Below are 19537 nucleotides of genomic sequence, written 5' to 3' on the forward strand. Positions count from 1 at the left end.
CCAACCTATAATTCCCTGGCAACATTAAAAACATGGATGTATTCACAGTCTGGCCAAGCAATTTAAATCTCTTTGCAGAAGATACTCCTTCAATTTCCCCCCACATCATTTTGACAATGATGCCTACAGTTGGCAATCCAATTACAGTCAAGAGCCTGGGGGATTTGCACCTCACTACTCCAAATTAATTTGGAATATTAAATGTGAACTTTTGGTGTTGCGTTGACTCTCAAGGTGAACATTTAAAACTTAAGCTTGGGACTTGAATTTGCTTCGGGATTCCTTTTTGTCAGGGTTTCATTTCAACGGGACTGATGCATGTCTGAACGGGAAATATATTTGCATGTAAGATAACATGTAGAATGGATCCGATATAAGAACTTCTGGCAGAGGCTAGTACATACCTATCTGTCCACTCTATGTGCATCATTTCTTAAGTATACTCCTATTTCTCGTCACTCACAGCTTTCCTTCATGGGTTTTTGTTGTTGTTGTTGTTAATTCTTAGACCTCTAATACACTCTTCCTTTGAACATATAAGAGAAATGTCCATAATCATAATTTCCTGAAAGATATACTTTTTATGAAAATCATAATTTTAACTAGACGGTTGGGAAATAAGGGTTCTTTCCACAAGAGGTAATTTGGGTTGTTGTTGTTGTTGTTGTTGTTAATTCTTAGACCTCTAATACATTCTTCCTTTGAACATATAAGAGAAATATCCATAATCACAATTTCCTGAAAGATATAATTTTTGTGAAAATCATAATTTTAACCAGACGGTTGGGAAATAAGGGTTCTTTCCGCAAGAGGTAATTTGTGAAATATATACTAAGCCAGTTTCATCTTAAAGGTTAAGCTGCTGGCTTAGAAATTGGGAGACCGTGAGTTCTAGTCCCGCCTTAGGCATGAGAGCTGGCTGGGTGACTTTGGGCTAATCATCAGAAGACAGCGAGTTCTAATCCTGCCTTAGGCACAAAAATTGGCTGGGTGACTTTGGGCCAATCACCAGGACACTGTGAGTTCTAGTCCAGACTTAAGGAAGAAAATCACAGAATAGCTTTGGGCCAGTCATCAGGAGACCGTGAGTTCTAGTCCCGCCTTAGGCACAAAAACTGGCTGGGTGAATTTGGGCTGTTCAGACTGTCTTAGGCCAACTCATTTCACAGGGTCCTTGCTGTCAGGAAAAAGCGGAGGAGGAAGTGATATTATGTATGTACACCACTTTGAGTTATAAAACAACAAAAGCAGGATAAAAGTCTAATGAAGCTACAAAGTAAAATCAGTTCCTTGTGTACCCCATATCATTTCCAAATTTCACCCAGGGTGAGTTGGTGTTTGCCAATGTTTGCCTGGATCTTCCCTCTGAAACCCACACAGCACAAGATAATAATTTAGCAGTGCCAAGAATATAGCTTAGAAACACCCCGAACAGCTAATAATCTATTTGTCTCCCTTAAAAACAGATAATTAGGGAAGACAGCGTGCATTGTTCCCTTATCAGTAGATGGGTTAAGAGAGTGCATTGATTTTACACAACAAGAAACATCTCCCCGGCCGCCCCATAGTTCACTCCGAGGGGGTTGAGGGGAGTTGCTCAACAGCTGTAACAGCAGGAGCTCCACTAACAGCCATTAGTAACATCTGTGTTTGTGGAAGTGGTAAGAGAAGAGAAGTTTTGACTCTGCATCTTTGGTCCTTGAGGAGACAATGCTACAGAAGATGCTTTAGGCCAGTGGAAATGGAATAATGGAATAAGTTTATTTATAGGCCGCCCCTTTCCCTGAGGGGACCCAGGGCGGCTAACAACTTATAGGGAGGGGATACAAACAGTAACATATAACATAACACATAATTAAAAGTAAACAACATTCATTCAACATTCGGGTGGGGGCGGATCAAGTCTTTACCCCCAGGCCTGGCGGGATAGCCAGTTCTTGAGGGCTGCGCGGAAGGTCTGAAGGGTGGTGAGGGTACGAATCTCCACGGGGAGATTGTTCCAGAGGGTCGGAGCTGCCACTGAAAAGGCTCTCCTCCGCGTAGTAACCAGCCGGCACTGGCTGGCAGATGGCACTCGGAGGAGGCCTAATCTATGAGATCTAATCGGTCTCGAGGAGGTAATCGGCAGGAGGCGGTCTCCCAAGTACCCAGATCCACTACCATGAAGGGCTTTATAGGTGGTAAGAAGCACCTTGAAGCGCACACAGAGATCAACAGGTAGCCAGCGCAGCTCGCGGAGGATAGGTGTTATGTGGGTGAACAGTGACGGCTAACCTTTTCCAGAGCCCAAAGTGTGCACACAAATCAGCTTGCATGTGCCCAAACCCCCAAAATGCAATGTGCCCCTCCCTTCACATGCCACCTCCGCGCATGTGCATATGACCCCCCCACCCATGACCAGCCCCCTGCGCATGCGTGGCAGAAACTCAAAAGCCAGCTGGTCGGCAGGAGGCATGCATGCATGTGCAGCACAGCTGAACTGGGGTGACGGCTCGCGTGCCATCAGAGAAGGTGCTGCGTGCCACCTCTGGCACACGAGCCATAGCTTCACCATCACAGCTGTAGGCTTTCCCAAGCCTTCCTGGAAATACTGCTGTACCGGTTGTCCTCATCTTATGATCACACTTGAGGCCAAAATATCTTTCGATGAGCGAGCCTTGCTACCATAGCCTACTCCATGTTCTTTGCTTGCAGGATCAGCAAAATGATTGATTTGTTGGATCGGAGCCATTTTGGTTATGTGGTTATAGTGGTTGTGGCACCAGACTAGAAATCTAGGAGACAGTGAGTTCTAATCCCACCTTACACATGAAAGCTTGCTGGGTGACTTTAGGCCAATCACTGGGAGACTGTGAGTTCTAGTCACGCCTTAGACATGAAACCCAGCTGGGTGGCACTGGGCCAGTCATCAGGGGACTGTGAGATTTAGTCCTGCCTTAGGCATGAAAACTAGCTGGATGTCTTTGGGCTGATTACCAGGAGACTGTGAGTTCTAGTCTAACATTAGGAATAAAAACCAGCTGGATAAGTCCATCACTCTCTCTCAGTCCAACCGACCACAGAGAGTTGTTATTATGGGGAAAATAGGAAGAGAAAGGAGTATTAGGAATGTTCACTGCCTTGAGTTTCTTATAAAGCAACAAAGGTGAGATAAATGTAAACGGGACGCAGTGGCTAAAAAGCTGAGCTTATTGATCAGAAAGGTCAGCGGTTCAACGGTTCAAATCCCTAGCGCTGCATAACGGAGTGCGCTCCCGTTACTTGTCCCAGCTTCTGCCAACCTAGCAGTTCGAAAGCACGTAAAAATTTCAAGTAGAAAAATAGGGACCACCTTTGGTGGGAAGGTAACAGCGTTCCGTGCACCTTCGGCATTTAGTCATGCCGGCCACATGACCACGGAGACGTCTTCGGACAGCGCTGGCTCTTCGGCTTTGAAACAGAGATGAGCACTGCACCCTAGAGTCAGGAACGCCTAGCACATATGTGCGAGGGGAACCTTTATCTTTACCTTTAAATGTGGAAAAAAAAATTCTAGGCAGGAGAAAACCCCAGCAACTATCATCTAGGTGTCCAATTGTCATTTAACTTACGAGAGTAGCAAAGCAAGTTATTCATTTCAACTGAAATCTCTTGAGTCCTTTACTCAATGTGCTTTTTAAAAAAAATCTTCGGGTTTGTAAAACCTGATCCAAGAACTTTCCCATGTTTAAATCGAGATGATGATCATTATAAAAACCAGTGCCATTTTTTTTTTAAAAAAAAAGAAAATCTACAAACACACCAAAGAAGAGTGTGTTGGAATCATGACAATTAAGAGACCAATATATGTCCTAAACATTCAGCTGGGACCTTCTCCAATTAAGAATGCACATAAGCAGCTGAGTCTCTCTAATTAGGAACCCCAAAGAGAAAATCTTGATGGCTTGATGAACGGTGTAGCTTGAAATGAACAAAGTGATTCATTTCTCTGACAGCTGCCTTTATCATCAGAAGAAATGCAGGCATCCCGCAAATGCCATCTGAATATACAGGCAGCCCGGCATCAAATTACTCTGTGCATGCTGCATTGGATTTAAATCACCTAAATCTGGGTACATGAGGTCAGTTTATTAGTTTGCCAAATCAAAGTGCCAGCTGTTCAAACTGATTGCTTAATGTTCCTTTGCGAGAGGGAGCAGCAGCGAAGACTATTCATCTCAATCAGGCTGCTGCAAGACGGAGAATAAAACGCTATTGCAAAACATTTGTTTGAGTCCAACCTTCCCTCATGTTGCAGAAAAAGCATTGGGATTTTCCTGGCCGTGTTAGCTGGAAATTACGAGAGTTTAAGACTGTCACAGCAGCTTATCCCCCCCGCCCCCCCAAAAAAAATTACTTGGGAGATAGAAGTTAGGAGACAGTTATATTAGATGAAATATTTGAGATGGTAAATATTATTTGAAGATGCAGAGGTTAAAACAACTGTAACCAAACGACATGCTGTATGTGATGATGGTGGTTTTTTTAGTCTTTTTTGTCTTCCCCCTCATCCCCCCTTTTTTTTAAACCCTAGGTTATTGTGGTGTTTATTAAATATACAACAGAGAGATACAGGATATATAAACGTAGTAGGGATGCACCTGTGATCCAATGATATATTGTATGTGATGATGGGGGTTTTTTTCCCCCTTTTTTTTCTCTCCTTTTCCCATTGTTTTTTTTTCTATTGTTATGTGATGTTGTCTATGTAATAAAAAATAAAATTATACATATACATACATACATACATACATACATACATACATATATATAAGATTTTTTTTTTTTTTTTTTATAAAATATTTTATTCAGTTTTTCAATTTTCACATTCCATTTGCAATCATTTATACACAGGGTATTTACTATAAGAAAAGAAGAAAAAAAAGAAAAAAGGAATAAAACGAACAAATAAAAAGGAAACACAACTCATCATTCACAACTCCACCTAACCCTTGCATCCTCCATACACCCCATCTACCCCCTCCAACTTTCCTTTCTCCCTCTAACACTCCCCTCCTACTTCCCTTTCCCCTCAAACCTTCCTTCTCCCCTTACTCCCCAGACACCCTCCTTACATTCCCCTTACTCCTTACATTCCCCTTACTCCTTCCTTACTCCTCCCTCTTCCTTCCCTCTACCTCCCTCCTTGGTGTATGCCTTTATTCGAGTGTTGTTTGATCTAATAAAAGTAAAGTGAACCAAGGAAAAAATAATAATAATAATAATAATAATAATAATAATATAAAAAAAAAAGAACCACCGTATATAAATACATTCTTGTTCTTATTAAGACTATGTTAACACCCCCCCACCCCACCCCCCACAATCCCCATCCCTAATCCTCCCGGCTTCCCAGGGCCCACACCTGGCACTACCTTCTATCTAAAATATCTTGTATACATATGGATTAAAAAATAAAAGTAATATATCAAAAGAAAAAGAAAAGCAGAGAAAGAAAAAAAAAGGAAAAAAAGAAAAGAGAAAAGAGAAAAAAGAAAAAAAGAAACCACTCTTTGTGTTGATCTCAGCCCCCCATCTTTATCTATGCTTAAATAGTATAAATCATTCTATCTATATTTTATTCTCGTCTCTTACTTCTTTGCTATTTACCCCGATCTTCTGTAGACTCTCCCGTTCCCTTCCTAAACCTCATGATCCCTTCCAATAAGATTTAAGCAGCATGGTTCATGCCATATATTCAAATATAACTTTACAGACAAGTAATCAAACTTTCCCTTCTAGTAAAATTTAAACAACGTAAATGATCTTTCTTTACCCCTTTTTCAAACAGTAATTCAAAATAATCTAACCAGATTTCCCCTTCTTAGTAAAGTTAAGCAGCGTAGATCAGATATTACTTTACACAGAAATCAATTTCTATCTTAAGATAATTCCAACCGACTTCCCCTTCTAATAGGATTTAAATAACTTAGTTCATTCCACATGCATTTTACCCTCATCCCCCACTTGTCTGATATTTACCACTATCAAATTTATACTAACATTTGTTTAAAATATAACTCAGAGCGATTTGTAGCATGAATCATTCCACATATTCCAATAATACTTTCAGCAAGAGTCAGTTAACCTTCTATTTTAAGGTAGTCCCTTCTAACAAAGTTTAAACAACATAAATCATTCCGCATTCTTTTTACAGTTATCTTAAGATAATCCCAAGCGGCTTCCTGTTCTAATAAGCTTTAAACAACGTAAATTTTGCCCTCTTCCCTTGCTTGTCTGATATTTACCACAAATAACGTAGTTCATTCCACATGCATTTTACCCTCATCTCTTGCTTGTCTAATATTTACCACTATCAAATTTATACTAGCGTTTATTTAAAAAGTAACTCAGAACTATTACTACCAACTTTCCCTTCAAATAAAAGTTAAATAGCATGGATCATATTCAAATAATACTTTCAGCAAGAGTCAGTTAACCTTCTATTTTAAAATAGTCCCATCTAACAAAGTTTAAACAACATAAATCATTCCGCATTCTTTTAACCACTATCAAATTTATGCTAACGTTACTTTAGAATCTAGCTCAAAGTAGTTTCACCCAGCTTTCCCTTCTGATAAAAATTAGTCCACTTTTTCTACCGGAGAGAGGTCTCAAACCCCCATTCAGTCCTCAACTTTAGGAAGTCTTTTGAAGTATCTAAATTCTCGATCTGCGTTCTTCTGCTTCTCTGAGGGAGGAGGGGCTACCCCCTCCATCTTGCAGCCGCATGGCCAGCCGTTTGCTTTCTCCTTCCGCTTGTCTCTCCTCTCTTCCAAGCGCGTCAGGAAGTCCCGCCTTCAGAATCCTACAATAGAAATCTTGAGCCTCCGAAACAGAGTTAAGACGAAATCTTTGATTCTCAAATGTAACTGTAATACCGGCAGGGGCCTCCCATCTGTATCGAATCTGTTGACTCCTAAGCTCCTTAGTTAAAAAGGTGTAATCCCTTCTTGCCTTCAACATCTGAAAAGGAATATCTTTGAAAACAATCAGGTCCTGGCCTTCAACTCGAAAACTGTTATTATGAAACTTTTGCACAATCGCATTTCTAGATTCTTTTGTGGAAAAATGTATAATTATGTCCCTCGGGAGTTGTCGCTGTTCCGCTATCAATGAGTTCTGGCGATAGATTTTCCGAATCTGCCAATCAAAGTTAAGTCCCGGGCTTCCCAGCGCATGGCTGAAGGCTTCAGCAAAGGTCTGTTTCAAATTCTCTTGCTCCTTTTCACGGAATCCTCTGACTCTAATTGCAAATGCCTTCCTATTAAAATTTAACATCATAAGCTGTTCTTCGTTATTTCTAATTTTTTCTTGTAAAATTTGAATATTGGTAGTCAAATTAAAATTAGCCTTCTCCAGACTTTCCAATTTGTTCTCTATTTCAGCAGAGTAATCTGACAGGGCAGACACGGCTGCAAACGTATTCGCCTTCATTTGATTAACTTTAGATTTTAGATCATCATAAAGTTGCAATACAAATTCCTGAATTTCTTGTTTAAAGGCATTAAACATTTTAAAGAGATATTCCTGTGTTAAAACTTCTCCAGTAGAGGGCGTAGGAGACAAAGGCTGTGTTTCCAGAAAAGATTCTTTAAATTCTTTAGACACATTTGTAGCAAGACGCTTCTTTGATCTGGGTGCCATAATAAATAAACAAGTAAGCAGTGCTTCACTCCCCTCTATTTCCAAAGAAGAAGAGTTTATTTTGTTAAGGAGCGGTCTGCAGGAAGATAAACCCGGCTAAGTACATCCAGTAATCATCCACGGAGAGAAATCGCCATTTTGAAGTCTATTTAAACAAAGAAGTCTTTAAGACGAATGGTGCTGGTATTTAAGATAGTAATAAAAGCATAAATCTCACAGGGGTGGTACCCTCCCGTATCAATTCTAGCTTGAAAAAACTTTGTTTTGTCCTGGGGGGGGCTAGCCTGTCTGGGGCTGCCAAAAAAAAAAAAAGGCAGCTGAGAAGAACTGGCCGGAGATAAAAGCTCCGCTTCGGCTGGATCTAATCTCTTCCACAGCCAAAAAAGAAAAAAGGCTGTGGCTTACGAATAGACCCTAGTCTACGGAGCTATCCTCCCTGCCCCTTTCTTAGCCAAAAAGGGGTGCTATCTATGATTTTATTTAGATATACAGACCAGATCTCTGAGGAGCTCGGTGGAGCCCTCCTCGGCAACAGGCCACGCCCCCAGGAAGCTCTATATAAGATTTTTACAACCCCTGGTAAGCCCCAATTATGAGAGGAAGCTAACTGCTTCCATCATCTGTCCTTCGGCTCGTCACAAGAGTCCATCACGACAGAAACCCAATATTTTTACTGTTGCCTTTGTTATATTTGTGTTTTTTTATTTGTGCTGATAAATAAAAATCTAATAGATACCTTTCACCCTGGCTTCGCTGATAATGGATAAAGAGCCTGTGGCCTAATGGCTAAGATCTCTGCCTAGCGTGCCTAGTATGCCATATAGCCCAGGTTCAAATCCCAGTAAGGGTATGGCTAGCTGATGAGAGCTAAATAGCTTGAAATAGATCTATACTAGTCTCCCTTTATTTATTTATCAGCACAAATAAAAAAACATATATATATATATATATATATATATATATATATATATATATATATATATATATATATCTATCTATCTATCTATCTATCTATCTATCTATCTATCTATCTATCTATCTATCTATCTATCTATCTATCTATCTATATATATATATATATATATATATATATATATGAAGTTAGGAGACAGGAGAACAGGGTTTTGGGTTTTTTTTTAAACAGTAGTGCTTATTTTCAGGAACATGGCAATTTATGCACAAAAGCCACATGATATTAGATGCCCTTTTCAGTCCAGTGTATAAACTGGTTAATAAAACAATTATATAAAAAAGATTCTAAGTCTCTACTAAGAATGCAGAGAAGAGCAACAAAAAATGAGAATAGAATAGAATTTATTGGCCAAGTGTGATTGGACGCACAAGGAATTTGTCTTTGGTGCATATGCTCTCAGTGACTTATGACCCTTTTTTAATGCTTACAACTATTGCCGCATCCCCCACTGTCACATGATCAAAATTGAGACACTTAGCAATTCACTCATATGTATGATGATTTCAGTATCCCAGGATCATGTGATCCCCTTTTGTGAATTTCTGACACACAAACTCAATTGGGAAGCCCGATTCACTTAACAACTGTATTACTAACTTAATAACTGCAGTGAATCACTTACGAACTGGGCAAGAAATGTTGTAAAATAGGGAAAAACTCACTTAACAAATATTTCACTTAGCCACAGGAATTTTGGGTTGAATTTTGGCCATGAGTAGAGGATTACCTATACAAATTTGTTTTTCTAGATCTAAAGTTTGTCCAAGTAATGAACAATGGAGATAAGAGTTGCAAAATGCTTGTGAATTATTGAGCTTTAATTTCTCCTATGTGTAGACCAGGGACCTCCAAAGTCGGAAACTTTAAGACTCGTGGACTTCAACTCCCAGAATTCCTCAGCCAGCAAGGTTGGAGACTCCTGTTGTACACCACAGCAACTGGGAGATGGACCTTTTCTTCCACATATCTCCATTTTATAGCTTGGCTATGAACATACCAGTTGATAACCTGGCTTTGCCTGGGTATTTATTTATAGAGGGAAAATGACTGGACCAAACATAATTTCTAATATTGGATTTTATCCCTTACCAGAGGGAGTCCCCTTGTGGAGTACTGTGAAGCTGTTACCATAGCAACTCCACTGCATTGTACAGTAGAAGCCATTTTACGGCAGTACAGTAGAAGATATTTTAAGGCACAACAGGCTGTATCTTAACAGAACACACACATACCCCCGAGGAGTGTTAGGATGACTTACCCCAAAAATATTTTTTTCCATCTATGTACCAAGTTTGGCTGAAATTGCTCCAGACATTCCAGAGTTAGTTGTCAGCCCATCTGAGCTTCACCTCAGTTTGTGGACCATCCATTTCTGAGGTACGTCTTTTCTGCCTCAGAAAGAAGGAAGCGTCTCGTCATTTCATAAAGCCAAATAGACAAATAAGTCACCTGCTTTTGTGCTTAATCTGTACATTGTTTTCAACCTTTCAAACACACGGATTAGACACGCACTGACTATCATGTTGTCAACACCTTCACAAATCTCGGCAGACTCCTTGCTGACTAATTTTGTCTCTGAGCTGCGCTGCCAAATAGATTTGTCCCATATGGCGAATTAAACCGATTTCTTTACGTTGGCACCGCGGTTACACATTCACTTTGGGCTGCCCGAAAAACTGAATTTCACCTCTACAATTCACTGTCTTGTACAAATAACCAATTATGTATATGGGATGTCAGGCTTCAACTACCTCTCCCCATTCTGGCCCATTTGTGTCACATTCTTAGAAGTACTTAATTAAAAAGGAATTAAGGCAAAGGAATGATTAGAACAAGCCGTGAAATCTTTCACATGGTAATTGCTTTAACACTGGTTGCATGTTGCCAATGAATGCCTTCCACAAATTAATGGACATTATTGATCCGAGGATAGGTTCAGCACGAGGACCTGACTAGCAAGAAGAAAAGCAAAGAAGGACCATTTAGAAAGAGGTCAGGAAGATCAAAAAGGAAAGGATAATCCTGTGCATTGTACTGAGAAGAAGCTTATGGCTTCCCCAATCTCTTCTTGTTGTGGCCCGTCAGTGGCAACTGGAGCTGGCAGCAGATTCAGACAGTGAGGAGGTTGGGGAGGAACATGGGCCGGTCTTGGAGTCTGGGGAAGGCTCTGATGAGGGCTCTGTGTCAGAGGCAGAGAGGGGGCCAGAGCCGTATGCCAGTTATCAGCTGTCTTCAGAGTCAGTGAGGCAGACAAACAGCTGGAGCCTGTTCCCAGTGTGTGCATATGCAGAGTTGCTAGGCAAAGCTAAAGAACAGGGGTCGACTTGGGAGTAAGCTGGACGTGAATGGCCCCTCCCAGAAGAAATAAAAGAGGAGTGAAAGGGGAGTGGAGTTTGCAGGAGACAATTAGTTCCCTTCGTTGGTTCTTGAATCTCCAAGACTCCTTGCCAAGTTTTGCAGATATCGGCCTGGCAGCTCTCCAAGCCGGATAAGGTCTGTGACTGTAAATCCTCCATCGAGAGACTTTGAATGAGCAGAATTCACAGTAAATTAATAAAAGGGTGCTTTGTTGGGACCAGGAGTTTGCTTCATGCTCTTGGGAAGCCTCAGTCAGAACATCTGTACTTCGTGTAGTAAATTGTCTTTTCTGTGTTTATTTACTTATTTATAGGAATTTCTATGGTCACCCAACTTACTCTTAGTGACTCTGGGCAACTTACAGGGATTAAAAAAATCCAACATAAAACCTTTCATTAAAAGCAATAGCCTGTAATCCTCTGGCAGCAACAATCACCTAAGCCATTTGATGGGCTCCATAAGGAGTCCAACGGCACTCATGGTTTGGAGGTTGGTGAACCTGTGTTCGAGACCCAAATGCTCCCATGGGGCGGGGTGAGCTCCTGTCCTTTACTCCAGCTCCTGCCGAGAACATGAAAGGAGTCCTCAACTGGACATCTCTTGGGCTAATCCTTCCAACACAGAAGCACCGAGGGTGTGATGGGATGGGCTCCATTCCTCTCTTGGCCAAACCAGGTCTTCAGAGCGTGTGAAAAGGGTGTCGAAGTGGGGACCAATTTTATCTCCACAGGGATGATGTTCCACAGGGAGGGAGCCACCACAGAGAAGGCCCCTGTTGGCCCCATTAGGTCATGTGTGGGCAACCATGGAACCTTTACGATCTGTGGACTTCAGCTCAGGAATCCTGGGGGGCTGAAGAGCACAGGTCACAGAGTTTCCGTAGTTGCCCAGCTCTGCCCTAGATGGACCTCCCTGCTTCCCTTTGGCGAAGGCTTTTCTTTTTCAAAAGGAAGCAAGGGTGAAGAAGCCTCACCCTCCCGTGGATGGTAAATGTGGAAGAAAAGTACTCATCATTCTCTCTGTGTTCTTTCTTTGATATTTTGCCCCTTTAGGTAATGATTCTGATGTTGACCTTGACAGGAGGGAAGATGAGCGAGAAAAACCATCCAAGAGGCAGCGGGTACAAAGGACTGAGAAAAGTCTTGCCGCAAAAGAAGCAGACTCGGGAGCTAAGAATCCTATTATCAGTGTGGTCTTGACAGCCCACGAAGCAATTCCAGGTAACCACAACTATTTCTAGGGAGAGGGGGGATTTTTGCCTTTCTTTCTTTCTCTTCCTTCCTTCCCTTCTTTTCTATCTTCCCTCCCATTCTCTCCTCTTCCCCTCTTTCTTTCTTTCTTTCTTTCTTTCTTTCTTTCTTTCCTTCTTTCTTTCTTTCTTTTCCTTTCTTTTCTATCTTCCTTCCCATTCTCTCCTTCCTTTCTTCCTCTCTACCTCCCTCCCTTTCTTTCCTTTTTTTCTCTTCCTTCCTTCTCTCTCTTTCTTCCCTCCTATGCTCCCTTCTTTTTTGTTCTTTCATTTTCTTTTTTCTTCTCTCCCTTCCTCTCATTTCTTCTCTTGTCTATTCCTCCCTCCCTTTCCTTCTTTCCTTCCTTCTTTCTTTCTTTCTTTCTTTCTTTCTCTTCCTTCCTTGTCTCTCTATCTTCCCTCCCATTCTCTCTTCTTTTTTGTTCTTTCATTCCTTCTTTCTTTTTCTCTCTCCCTTCCTCTCATTCCTTCTCTTTTCTATCCCTCCCTCCCTTTCCTTCCTTCCTTCCTTCCTTCCTTCCTTCCTTCCTTCTTTCTTTCTTTCTTTTCCTTTCTTTTCTATCTTCCTTCCCATTCTCTCCTTCCTTTCTTCCTCTCTACCTCCCTCCCTTTCTTTCCTTCTTTTTTTCTCTTCCTTCCTTCTCTCTCTTTCTTCCCTCCTATTCTCCTTTCTTTTTTGTTCTTTCATTTTCTTTTTTCTTCTCTCCCTTCCTCTCATTTCTTCTCTTTTCTATCCCTCCCTCCCTCCCTTTCCTTCTTTCTTTCCTTCTTTCTTTCTTTCTTTCTTTCTTTCTTTCTCTTCCTTCCTTGTCTCTCTATCTTCCCTCCCATTCTCTCTTCTTTTTTGTTCTTTCATTCCTTCTTTCTTTTTCTCTCTCCTTTCTCTCTCATTCCTTCTCTTTTCTATCCCTCCCTCCCTTTCCTTCCTTCCTTCCTTCCTTCCTTCCTTCCTTCCTTCCTTCCTTCTTTCTTTCTTTCTTTCCTTTATTATTATTACAATTAACTCAAGGCAACAAACATATCCAACCTATCTTCCTCCTCCTATTTTCCCCACAACAACAACAACAACCTTGTGAGGTGAGTTGGGCTGAGAGAAAGAGGGAGAGAGAGAATGACAGGCCCAAAGTCACCCAACGGCTTTCATGGCTAAGGTGGGACTAGAATTGACAGCCTTCCAATTTCTAGCCTGGTGCTTTAACCGCTAGCCCATTTTGGCTGTCGCTAAATGACACATTTATTTCATCTTTCCATAAAGATGATCTGAAGATCCATAATCATCCATATCCGTAATGATCCAAAATAATTAGGTACTAAGTCAATACCTAATTAGGCATTGTTGGTATTTAATAAAGCCATTGTAATTTGCCTTTTTCAGAAAATTTTTGGGATCTGAATTAAGAGTAGTGATTTCTCCCCCCCCCCCCCCAAAAGAACGAAAGTTAGTTTTTTTGGGGATATGATTGTTCCTCGGTATGAGATGAAATGTATGATACAAGGTATGGATTGTTATGTTGTGCTATGTGGTCGTATATTCTAACCAATTGACTGTATTGGAATGTATTTTGCCTTAGGGTAGGTTTGTGATAAATTGTAAGGGTCACTTAGATGGGATCATCATTCTAGCCATTGTGTCAGCCTTCCAAATAGCATCCAAAAGTAAATCAGAGTCCGAGGCAAAGTATTGCTCAAAGTTCCAATTTATTAAGAGAGCCATGTTGGCACATCTGGGAAAACCCGAATCTGAAATCTTCCCGGTTTTTCCCACCTAGTTGAAAGTTCAAGATCTTTCCCCCACACCCACAAGTCCATCCCATGGACCAATCTTCCACTGCCATGCTGGCAGCTTCCACCCATCCAGTTCCAGTCAGGTGCAGAGACAAAAGATGACCTCGGCTTTCTAGAAAGAATTTTGTTATGGCTACAATGCATCTCACTCCTACAATCCCCACTCCCATTTTCCCACAATAGGAAATGCATAGTAGAATAATAGAAAGTATGGCAGGCCAAAGATCCGAAAGAAAAGATGGCTGTAGGCCTAACACATTGTCTATCCCCTGCAGGATGAAGGGCTCTTCTGCATGTTTCCAATCAATATATCTTGAGCTTTCCTTTGCCAGTTGGGCCCACAATACCGTGACCCGTCAAAACCGCGGACGACAAAAGCGCGCTCGACGAAAGCGCGTACCTGACGTCATCAGCAGCGCGACGAAAAAAATTAAAAAATAAATTAAATTAAAATAAAATTAAAGCAAGCCGATTCACATAAAGGTAAGGGTTAGGGTTAGGGTTAGGGTTAGGGTTAGGGTTAGGGTTAGGGTTAGGGTTAGGGTTAGGGTTAGGTTAAGGATTAGGGTTAGGGTTAGGGTTAGGGTTAGGGTTAGGTTAAGGGTTAGGTTTAGGTTTAGGGTTACGTTAAGCGTTAGGGTTAGGTTTAGCGTTAGGTTAAGGGTTAGCGTTAGGTTTAGCGTTAGGTTAAGGGTTAGGTTTAGGGTTAGATTAAGGGTTAGGATTAGGTTAAGGGTTAGGGTTAGAGTTAGGTTTAGGGTTAGGTTTGGGGGCGGTTAGGGTAAGGTTTTCGCTTTAATTTTAAATTTTCCGCTCACAGCCCGATGTTTTCGTCGCGCTGTATGACGTCACGTACGCGCTTTCGTCGAGCGCAATTTTGTTGTCCGCGGTTTTGTGGTGGAACCCACAATACTTGCTGATATCGATCCATCTTGTTTTAGTTCTCTTTTTTGTGGATGATTTTTTTTTTTAAATCAAGAATCCATTCTATGACTGCCTTAGTCCACCTACCATCAGTTCTTCTTGCTATGTGAACAGCCCATTTCCATTTCAATTCTTTTACTCTTGACGGCATGATATACTCACGTACTATGCAATTATGAATGTAAAAGGCTCTGCATCCCTACGGTTGCATTTCAGCATAAAATATCTAGCTTTTGACCCAAGACGCTAGAAGAGTTTGCCAAATCGTGGAAAAACGGGGGCTCGCTTCTTGTCTGCTCATTAGACTTGCAAAGTGGGTTAAAAAATGAAATTATGGATGGTAAACTTAGTTGTCTATAAATAATGCAGAATTCTAGATGGCTGAATCCCGGAGCTCGACTGTGAGTGGTAAAATAAGGGTTTGAGGGCCCGAAAGCTTTTTCTGACCCACATAAGCTTTAATTCTTAGACGAATCAACTGAAGTTCCACTAATGGGCTCATGTGCATTTTGGTTAATTGCACAGAGCATAGAAATTACATGGCTGACCTGCTCTAAGAATGGTCTTTAAATCTTTACCAGAATGGAAGGACGGAGTGTCTCATGCTACAGCAAATCTTTTCTTTCTGGGTTGTGCAAATTTTGCCTTTTGACTGCACAAAATTGGATTTGGATTTGGATTTGGATTTGGATTTAGAATAGAATAGAATAGAATAGAATAGAATAGAATAACAGAGTTGGAAGAACCTTGGAGGTCTTCTAGTCAAACCCCCCTGCTTAGGCAGGAAACCCTACATTACTTCAGACAAACAGTTGTCCACTCTGTTCTTAAAATCTTCCAGTGTGGGAGCACAACCTCTAGAGGCACTGATTAATCCACTGATTTAATTGTTCTAATTGTTAGGACATTTCTCCTTAGTTCTAAGTTGCTTCTCTCCTTGATTAGTCTCCACCCATTGCTTCTTGTTCTACCCTCAGGTGCCTTGGAGAATAGTTTGACTCCCTCTTCTTTGTGGCAACCCCTGAGATATTGGAACACTTCTATCATGTCTCCCCTAGTCCTTCTTTTCGTGAAACTAGACATACCCAGTTCCTGAAAAAGCTCTTCACGTTTTAGCCTCCAGTCCTCTTTGTTGCTCTTCTCTGCACTCTTTCTAGAGTCTCCACATCTTTTCTACATCGTGGTGACCAAAACTGAATGCAGTATTCCAAGTGTGGCCTTACCAAGGCTTTACAAAGTGGTGTTAACACTTCACGTGATCTTGATTCTATCCTTCTGTTTATGCAGCCTAGAACTGTGTTGGCTTTTTTGGCAGCTGCTGCACACTGCTGGCTCATGTTTAAATGGTTGTCCACTAGGACTTCAAGATCCCTTTCACAGTTACTACTAGAGATATGGACTTCTTTTTAATCAACTGTTACTGGTAGTCCTTGACTTACAACAGTTCATTTAGTGACCATTCAAAGGTACAACAGTACTAAAAAAGTGACTTATGACCGTTTTTCACAGTTATGACCCTTGTAGCATCTCCATGGTCACATGATGAAAATTCAGATGTTTGACAACTGACTCATATTTATGATGGTTGCAGTGTCCTGGGGGGAAGGGGGGGTCATAAATTCACCTTTTGCAACCTAGCAAAGTTAATGAAGAAGCCAGATTCACCGAACAACCTTGTTACTAACTTAACAACTGCAGTGATTCGTTTAATAGACATAATAAGAAAGGTCATAAAATGGGGCAAAAGTCATTTAACAAATGTTTCACTTAGCAACTGAGCCCAAAATGCATGTTGCTAAGTGAGACTTTTACTGAGTTCTGCTCCATTATACAACCTTTTTTGCCACAGTTGTTAAGTGAATCACTTCGGTTATTAGTAGCACAGTTGTAAAGTGAATCTGACTTCTCCATTGACTCTTGCTGGACAGAAGGTCACAAAAGGTGCTCACATGACCCCGGGACATTGTAATTATCATAAATACATGGCTGTTGCCACGTGTCTGAATTTTGACCATGGGGAAGCTGCAGTGATCATGTGTGAAAAAAAACAATCATAAGTCACTTTTTTTGTTGCTGTTGTAATTTTGAATGGTCATTAAACAGGCTGTTGTAAGCTGAGAACTACCTGGACTGATTTTTAAAAAAATCTGTGCTTTTCAACTCTTTAAAGAGAAAAGTGTTAACAAAAGAAAGGACCATTCTCCACATTTCCCCCATACTCCATTTTTAACACTGAGCACTTAAATATATGTTATTTCTCTAACTAAGTATGAGTAAACCTAGTTGATGGGCAATAAAAGGGGAAAAAAAAAGAGATGAGCTACAGAGGGGAAAAGCACTCATTGTTTATCAAAACAGCTTTCTATTCGGTTCTAAATGTCAGCTTTTAGCTTTATCTTTTTTTTTCTAACATTTTCTCATGTTATCTTCTTAACTGTTTGCTACTCATTTTTCTCCTTGCTTGGTTTTTTTTCCCCCATGGCCTTTGTAGATAAGCTCTCATGTTGAAATTAAAATATGATGCCATATTGTTCACATTTCAAGGTTGTTAATCTACTGCTGCACAAAAGCAATGTTATTCTTAAAAACAAAAAAAATGTTGCTCATTAACTAAGATAAGTTGTTAGAGCTGAGCTACAACTCAGCAAAGGGATATTTCAGGATTCGGGTGATAATACTAAGATGGGAAGCTAGCAAAAAAAAAAAAAAGAATTGGTGAATGAATGGATGAGAGAAGCAATCTTTAATTGTTCCTTGGCTTGCCATTTCTTACCAGTAGATGTCCTCAAGATTGTTTCTTCCTTGTACCCTGTTTCCAGGGGTGGGTTTCAACCGGTTCGCGGCAGTCCCTGCGAACCGGTTGGTCGCCGAACCCGGAAGTAAGTAACTTCCGGGAACGGCGAAGGGCGCGCCCGCCCGCGGTCCTTACCCGGTTTTGACGAGTTCTGCGCTTCCACGCATGCGCAGGACGCATACAGCGCCTGCGCGATCGTCCAGGAGCAGCTGGAGCGTCGCACAGACACTAATACGCATGCGTGCACCCCTGCCTGTTTCCCTGAAAATAAGACCTCTCTGGATAACAAGCCCAATCGGGCTTTTAAGCACATGCGCTAAAAATAAGCCCTCCCCCCAAAAAATAAGCCCTCCTCGAAACTATTGCAACACAGCAGCAACCATGAGGTGACCACACTCTCTGCCTCCTGCACCTCAAAAATAATAAGACCTCCTCAAAAAGTGCTTATTTCAGGAGAGTCAAAAGAAAATAAGACCATGTCTTGTTTTTGGGAAAACATGGTATCCAGGTTAGATTTGTTTCTAGGTTCAGAGTAGGGCTATATGTATGGAGAGAGTTAGATTAAGAAGCTGAAGAGTTTATCACTTTGAGTCTCAGTTTATATATGGAGATGTTTTCTTAGCTGGTGGAGGAGTGAAGCTGCGATTTAGTCTGGAATCATTATATAGGCGAAAGAGGACAAGGCCTGAACCTCCTCTTGAATGCCGGTGAGCCTTATCTAGTCGGTTCCACCACAAAACCGCGGAGGACAAAATCGCGCTCGACGAAAATGCGCATTTGACGTCATCACAGCGCGATGAAAACATCGCGCTGTGATCGAAAAATGTAAAAAAAAAGCGAAAACCTTACCCTAACCCCCCCAAACCTAACCCTTAACCTAACCCTAAATCTAACCCTAAACCTAACCGTTAGCGTAACGCTAAACCTAACGCTAACCCTTAACCTAACGCTAAACGTAACCCTAACGCTCTAAACCTAACCCTAACCCTTAACCTAACCCTAACCCTTAACCTAACCCTAAACCTAAACCTAAACCTAACCCTTACCTTTATGTGAATCGGCTTGCTTTAATTTTAATTTTATTTCAATTTTTAATTTTTTTCGTCGCGCTGTAATGACGTCACATGCGCGCTTTTGTCGAGCGCGATTTTGTCCTCTGCGCTTTTGACGGGTCACGATCTAGTCTTGCCCAGGTGCAAACTGCCAGGCATTGAGCAATAAAGTAGGTCATTTGAACTCTTCACATATGGGACTGGTTCTCCTTACCTGAAAGGAATTAGCTAAATAAAGTGTTGCTGAAGAGACTCATCGTGTCTTCTTGAAAGAAAGGAAAAAAAAGGTCATTCAACATATTGCTCAAGCTGATGTCCACTTACAAAAGAAATGACTTTTGTAACTGGCTTCAGATGACCAAAAAAAAGTGTTCAAATTTCCTCCTTATGGCTCTGGCCGCTTGATTGCTGGGGATCTCGGACTGGAAATGGACTGTGCTTGCATTTTGACAATCTTGAGATTTGTGTCGCCGTGCTCTTTTTCCAAAGTAAGCTTTGAGTTTTAGTATGCTTCATTGTAAGATATACTACTGCAATAAATACCTTGAGTTTATTATCGGAAGCTGGTGTGTAGCTTGGCAGCCTAGAATGTTACAAGAGTAACTTTCAAAAATTGTTTATGATGGATAGAGTAGAGAGGGAGGCCAGAGTAATGGCATAAAGGGTGGCCTTGAAGGGCAGAAGGAAGCTCCATCACCAAGACAACAATCAGATAAACGAGGCTTGAGCCCAGACAA

The 19537-nt window shown here is 41.2% G+C and overlaps 1 protein-coding gene across 2 annotated transcripts in view; it reads left to right on the plus strand.

Moving 5' to 3' along the window:
* The window catches only part of ZFAT (zinc finger and AT-hook domain containing), a 122202-nt gene that overhangs the window by 28799 nt on the left and 73866 nt on the right, over positions 1-19537 (plus strand). For both annotated transcript variants that reach the window (XM_087706661.1, XM_087706662.1), the window contains exon 4: positions 12049-12216. In XM_087706661.1, coding sequence (XP_087562787.1) covers positions 12049-12216 — 168 coding nt within the window. The remainder of the gene's footprint in view (positions 1-12048; positions 12217-19537) is intronic.

This window comes from Thamnophis sirtalis, unplaced genomic scaffold, assembly GCF_051295495.1.
Source record: "Thamnophis sirtalis isolate CommonGarterSnake01/CBP01778 unplaced genomic scaffold, rThaSir2_p1.2 scaffold_2, whole genome shotgun sequence".
NCBI classification, from domain to species: Eukaryota; Metazoa; Chordata; class Lepidosauria; order Squamata; family Natricidae; genus Thamnophis; species Thamnophis sirtalis.